The sequence below is a fragment of the Trachemys scripta genome, chromosome 1, assembly GCF_013100865.1.
Source record: "Trachemys scripta elegans isolate TJP31775 chromosome 1, CAS_Tse_1.0, whole genome shotgun sequence".
NCBI lineage: Eukaryota > Metazoa > Chordata > Testudines > Emydidae > Trachemys > Trachemys scripta.
This window is the reverse complement of record NC_048298.1, coordinates 145,776,513-145,783,532: the sequence shown is the minus strand read 5'-3', so window position 1 is coordinate 145,783,532 and position 7,020 is coordinate 145,776,513. Positions and strand designations below refer to the sequence as shown.

Genomic DNA, 7,020 nt, shown 5'->3' with positions numbered 1-7,020 from the left:
AAGTCGACCGTTGGAATCGTGTTGATGCAAGTTTGCAAGGCCATTAATCGCATCCTACTCAGAAGAAATGTGACTGTGGGTAACGTGCAGGAAATAGTGGATGGCTTTGCACAAATGGGGTTCCCTAACTGTGGAGGGGCGATAGATGGGACGCATATTCCTATTCTGGCACCACCCCACCTAGGATCTGAGTACATTAATCAGAAGGGTATTGCTCTATGGTTCTCCAGGCGCTTGTGGATCACTGTGGGCATTTCAGTGACATTAACACAGGCTGGCCAGGAAAGGTGCATGACGCACGCATCTTTCAGAACACTTGGCTGTTCAGGAAGATGCAGGCTGGGACTTTTCTCCCCAGGGCGGAAGATCACGGTAGGGTAAGTTGAAATGCCCATTGTGATCCTTGGAGATCTCGTTTACCCGTTAATACCGTGGCTCATGAAACCCTACACAGGGAGCCTTGACAGCAGCAAGGAATGGTTTAACTACAGGCTGAGCCGGTGCCGAATGACTGTGGAGTGTGCGTTTGGCCGTTTAAAGAGCCGCTGGCGATCTCTGTATGGGAAGCTGGACTTGGCCAAAAACAGCATCCCCGCAGTTATATCTGCGTGCTGTACCCTCCATAATATTTGTGAAGGGAAGGGTGAAAGCTTCACTGAGGCATGGACCTCTGAGGTTCAACACCTGGAAGCTGAATTTGCACAGCCAGAGAGCAGTGTTATTACCGGGGCCCAGCTCAGGGCTGCAAGGATTAGGGATGCCTTGAGGGAGCAATTTGAGGCTGAAAACCAGCAGTGATATCTGGTGCCCTGCACGGGAGTGAAGTGCAGTAGTTCCAATCTTTAGGAATCAGTGTCTGCTTAGCAGACTTGCAGTACCTGTCCAAAAGACTCCTTAGCCCAGGGAATACTTTATGCAATAAGAATGAATGTTTTCAAAGACAAAGAATCCATTTATTGAAAAGAAACAAGGGGGTGGAGTGGGGAACGGTACAATCACAGATTTGCATATGTCCTGTCTGGTGTACTGTGCAGTGAGTGCTGCACTTCAGGACAGCTATACTGCATGGTGATGGAGGTTGAGTGCAGAGGTTAAGGGTCGTGGTTTTCAGGGCTGGGTGGTGAAGATACTGGTGTTGGAGGCAGCTGGTGGCGTGAAGAACCTGGAAGTTGGGGAAAGTGGGTTGGAGGTGACAGTGGGGCACAAGGGAAAGTTTTGGGACAAGGGCTGTAGGGGGGGGTGGCGTTTGTGGTACTGTTCCGCTTTCTGCATGGCTACCAGCTCCTGGATAGCGTCTGCTTGGCGCTCCAGGATGCTTATGAGCTTATCAGTGCTTTGCCGCTGGTGCGCTGCGTTTTCCTGGCGGATCCTGCTTTCTCTCTCCCTCCAGTCCTGTGCTTTCTCATTCTCTTTAATAGATTGCCGCATCACTTCTTGCAGCATGTCTTCTTTGCTTTTTCGCGGTCTCTTCCTGAGTCTTTGCAGTCTCTGAGCAGGCGATAAGAGGGACGGCTGAGGTCTCAAGGTTGATGCAGCTGTATAGGCAAAATGCAACATTTAACAGAGGCAGCATTGTTTATACCAGACAGAGTAATGATTCCCCCCCGCACTTAAGGAGTAGAAAACACCCAGGGTCTATACAATAGCATAATTTTCCCATCCAAAACAGAGCACACATCCCACGGGAGCCTCAAAATGGTGAGTAAGGGGGACTGATTGTTTCAGGGCTGCACTGTCCTCTGGGTTTCTGGAGCGTGGGGAAAGCTAACAGCTTCAGGAGGCACCTACACTGAACACTGTCCCAACATTTTCCACAGGAGTTCCTCCTGGATGATATCTCGCTGAGGGTGACCTGGGATGCAAGGGAGGGTCTTCTACTGCAATGCGGCTTCCGCCCTGGCCCATATGCAGCTTGCCTGTGTGCAGCAATGGTCCCCTCGCGGCACAGTGGCACATTAGCCTGGCTGGGACAAGGACCACGGTGGCTCTCTCGCTAAACCTGCGCAATTGCACGCATTCTGGAGGAGACATTCGAGGAGATTACCGAGGCTGATTACCGCGATGCGATAAACCACATCAATGAACTATTCCGCATCTAGGCATGCATACCTAACCCTCCTCTCCCAACAAGCTCGCACCGAAAAAATTCCTTCCCAAAAAAAAACAAAAAAACGCTTACCGGAAACCTGCTCTTCTGTTTGTCCTCCACCAAGTACCGGCCGCTGCGACTGGCTACCTTCCTCCTGGCTCGAGAAGAGCTCCTGGCTGAATGGCTCCAGGGTGTCTCCATCTGGCCCACCACCATCACTCCCATTTTCCTCCTCCTCCTCCCCACACAAGCTCTGAAGTGTCCATGGTGGTGCTAACCCCTAGTATTGCATCCAGCTCTTTGTAGAATCGGCAGGTCACGGGGGGAGCACCCGAGCGGCCGTTTGTGTTGCAGGCTTTGCGGTAGGCACTCCACAGCTCCTTCACTTTAATCCTGCACTGCAGGGCGTCCCGGTCATGGCCCCTTTCCGTCATGTCCTTTGATACCTTCCCAAAGGTATCGTAATTCCTACAGCTGGAGCACAGCTGGCACTGTACAGCTTCCTCCCCCCAAACACTGATGAAAACACACTCGCCATTGCTCCATGGTGGGGCTTGCTTGGCGTGTGGAGGCATGGTCACCTGGAAAGATTCGCTGATAGCACTCCACACCACGCAGGGCTGAACAAACAGGAAGGGGATTTTTAAAATTCCCAGGGAATGTAAAGGGTGGGTTACATGAGGCCAGGGCAGTAGAGTTTGAACTGACGACCAGAGTGGCTAAAACAGGCATTGTGGGATACTGCCGAATAATTCTGGAGGCCATTCACAGTGCATTAGGCGGCCACACTGGCGCTGCTGCGGCAGCGCAATACTTGCTATTCCTCTCAGAGAGGTGGAGTATATGCAGTGCTGCAACCACGGAGATACAGCACTGCAAATGCCTTACCAGTGTGGTCGGGGAGTGAGTTACAGTGCTGGGGGAGCCGTTACAGCGCTGTAACTCGCAAGTGTAGCCAAGTCTTGTGTCTTTCCCCTTTACCAGTACTTTCAGCCATCCAGTGGGCCATCTCTTACGTTTTCACAGATCATGAGAGACAGCTAGTGCATTTCACTACCTTCCCTCTGGCTTTTGACTGTCACTGTGACCCTAGAACCAGCCATTTATTTATTAGCTGACTGCAAGCAAGCCTTGTCATAAATCTAAAGTAGTCATTTTGCTCCTATTGTATTTCTTACTTGATTACATATTTTAAGCAGCTGAAGCTATTTGAACAGTCCCCCACTCCTTCTGTGTGTTGTCTGGAGGTCACACTACTAAATATGTTAGTTAATCCCTTTAGGGGAAGAGGACTACCGCATTGCTAAACAGCTGTGGGGTGATCCTCAGGACTAGCCAATAATAAAGAAAGTTTAATTAGACCAGTCAGGCTCTTGGGTTGTTGAATGCTTTTAACTGCCAGCTAAGGTAAGCCCCCCATCTTTCATTTCAAACTGCCTTCCATTCTAGATCCTTTCTGTTGTAGGATAGGGGAAGATACATGTTAATAAGGAAAAATTACTTAGCCTTAATGGGAATAAGAAGAGAGTGTAGTTTACTGAGCTATCTTCTTTCTCCCAGGGTAAAGGAGAAGTGGTTGAAGCTGGACTTTGTACCCCACCCAGATAGATTAAATCAATTTCTAAAAGACACTCTCTCAATACATTTGCAGTAAAGCACCACTTGGGAGTTGTCCTGTCCTGTTTCTAAATACAAATTGAATTTCTCCCACCCCACCCCCTCTTAAACAAGACAGAAGTACACCCACACAGGCTTTGTATTGTTTTCTGACAATCAACAGAGTGGCTGTGTAAGGATTGGCAGTCTCAGGGGAAGGCCCTATTTTTTTATTTCCTTTCTCCTAGGAGGGTCTGAATCTGTACACATTAGGATTAAACGTCTCAATGTCCCAACTATCTCTGCTGTTTGCGCCTTCTCTCTACCTTACCAAGCTGTTCTAGTTTGTCCTGTGCCTATTAAAACAGGACTTAATTATCACCAACCAACTTCTCAAATGCATCCAGAAACTACTAGAAAGAGCATAAATTCTGACATGCACAACCCGCTGAGAAATACCATTAATAAAGACTACTGTCTTCTGCCCTTGCTAAGTCTTTTTTGCCTTCCTGTTCAGCGTAGACTGGTGGTAGCATTCTCTAGGGGGGAACAAGAGGACCAAAGAAAATGCAAACACAGTTTAATTTCCTTTTGTCATTAGGTGGCCCTAGAGATTAGTCTGTTCTAAAAACATCACTTCTCCAGAGCAACTGCTTTGTATTCAGTCTACAGCCTATATCATATTCTCCACCATATGAGGTCAACTAGCCCCAAGACGAGGAAGTCCTTATGTCGTAGCCACAAGAGAATGTGTGGTGGGATAGAATTTCTCTGGGTGGCTGATCTTCCTGCATGAAACAGACAGATACTTAACAGTTGCAGCTTCCTTACTAAAAGGAGCAGTTATTGCTGCAGTGTTCAGGGGGAAACGGCAGATGGCAGCATATGATGGAATTTACTTTTCAAAGTGTTCATGGTGGAGCAGTCTCTCATAGCTTTTATAGCATTAATGATAGCAAGCATCTGCTCTTTCCATTATACATCATTTTTAATTTTCCAAACATTGACCTTTTATCTCAAGTTTTCAAGATGTGGTCTCTTGCTTTTTGACAGAATTGAAAAAGCAAACCAAACCCCAAAAAACCCCCAAAACCTCAAAGTAAAATCCTGGGTTTTGAGGAATAAGTTAGAAAAACTTTCCACACTTTTTCCATTATAAAACCGTTCTAAGCACACAATACAGTGAGAACAAGAATGACTGAAATGTAAAACGTGGCCCATTTGCTTGATTTGAGGAAAAAGGTAAGTGTTAAAAGTGAGCCTTTTTTTTTTTTTTTCCTCATATTGAAGCAGAGTGTCTGGAAGGTCCTGCCCCCTTTGTGACCTCACTGTATACAGTCAACCTGTTCAGCCTGGTGGGCTTGAGCAAGGGCTGCTTTTGGGACAGTTTTACGTAGGGGAGATGGAGTGTTTTTTCTCTCTTCCCTCAAAAAACCACCTGCTTGACCATCAGCAACAACAGAAAATAGTGGAAGTGAAAAATCTGTCACTGGTTTTTAAATCTCAGCAATTTTTGGTACATTCCAAAATATTAGTAATGTCAGAGCTAATCTGAAGATCAAATGGATGAAGTTGGCAAACTCAGGGACCAAGATGGACACTGTTCTTATAAGCAGTAAGCCATAACAGCTTGAGTCTTTCCTCTGCAGGACAGAATTTCAGCTACTGGAGCTGAAGCTTTCAGTGGGTGTAGCTTAGCAACTAGCCAGAGGAAATAATTCTTTAGGCTTTATGCTACCATAAGCAGGGTTTTTAACATAAATTACTGCGTCCTAAAGGAATTAATATAACAAACATCAGAATCAAAGCTTTTTCTTCTTGAGAAGACTATGAGCTTACATTTATTGATTGCAACCAACATCTATCCATCAAGCGCCAACACAGTGTTGTCTGCTGCTGTAGAGAAGGGGCTTACAACACTCCCATTCATTTGCAGTGGGGAAACTTGCAATTTATCGCAACTGCTAACCAGTTTATCCACAAATCAACCCCATTTTTTCTAAAGCAAGAACTACAAAAAGTCAAGTCATTACCTTGCTGGGTATTTATACCACACTGAGCACCAGGCTAACAGTGTCTAGGAAGCAAGAAACTGGGGGTAGTCTCGATCCATTTTACACATGACTTATTTGTGTGTATTCCCTCAATGCCCAGCCCAGACTGGCACAGTAGGAAGGTGATAACCATACTAGTGTCTGTATTTCAGGCTTGCTGTAGAAATAAGTGAACCTTTCGTATATCCACAGGACTCTTGAGCACTCCCACTAGGTACTGAATTGAACTGATGCAGGACAAGGGAATCCTTTGGAGTGAAATGGATTGTATTTTATTGAGAGTTTTTAAACTCTCTTCAATGTGGCTGCAGTTAACATGATTACTTCCCTCTCTCCTTCCTCACTCACCCAGGCTGAGATCAAATCAGCCTTCCTAAACAAGACTTTAGGCTATGGAATATTCTTGCGCTTTGTATGATAACTCAGTCTTGCTCCTTTTGAAAACACGGCAGTGTTGGCTCCTGTGTCCTGCTCTCTAATGGCAGAAGGTTTGGAAACAGCTACTGGAGCTGAAGCTTTCAGTGGGTGTAGTTCAAGCTCCCAACAATAAAAAGCCAACAGCCCGAACAAGTAGACTTTCTCAATATCCCAGTGAAAACAAACTAACAGGCACGGCGACATATCCACTCGGTCAGTCCAGGTCCCCTGCTTAACGCACAGCGCTGCCACAAAACAAAATTCGTAACCAAATAATTAGAAAGGATCTAAGAAGCTATTTCCTCTGCACTGTCTCTGTGCTGCTGGGGGACCCTTCAGGCAGAACGCTGCCTTTCCAGTCACTGCAGCAGCTACCGCAAGCAGAAGATCTATTCCCGTCTCCTAGAATCTACAGGAAACTCTTACGAGATCTTGGGTGGCATGCTGAAATCCACTGTGACGTTAATGTACAAAGGGTTGTGCTCCACCGAGAGCAGTTTATAGGAACAGGAGTTCAGCCCATCTGTTTTCCACACTCGGGACACCTGCCGCAAGAGTTTCATCCTAAAGATATAATCAGAGAAAAAAATATTTATAGGACTGTGGAGTTGAGAAACCTCTACTCCAGAGGTGGAAGTGCCATTACAATTCACAGCAGAGGAGCATCAAGCTCTACCCTGCACCTGTGCTACTGGGGGATCTGAAGGAGACGTGAGAGCACTTTAAAGACTGTGTTCCTTTTACCCCGTTTTACATTTGTTCTTGTGTGTGCATGTGTATTGGGAAGCATTAAGTCCTGCTTTCCCTTTCCTCAGCAGGCTCAGACTCGCATGTACAGGGAGCCTATAATTTCATGAAAACTCC

General features: G+C 46.4%; 1 protein-coding gene across 2 annotated transcripts in view; it reads right to left on the bottom strand.

The window, feature by feature from the left end:
- Positions 1-4,965: 4,965 nt before the first annotated feature.
- The window catches only part of B4GALT4 (beta-1,4-galactosyltransferase 4), a 60,659-nt gene continuing 58,604 nt past the window's right edge, over positions 4,966-7,020 (bottom strand). For both annotated transcript variants that reach the window (XM_034788943.1, XM_034788936.1), the window contains exon 7: positions 4,966-6,720. In XM_034788943.1, the coding sequence (XP_034644834.1) occupies positions 6,579-6,720 (142 nt within the window). In that variant the 3' untranslated portion in view covers positions 4,966-6,578. The remainder of the gene's footprint in view (positions 6,721-7,020) is intronic.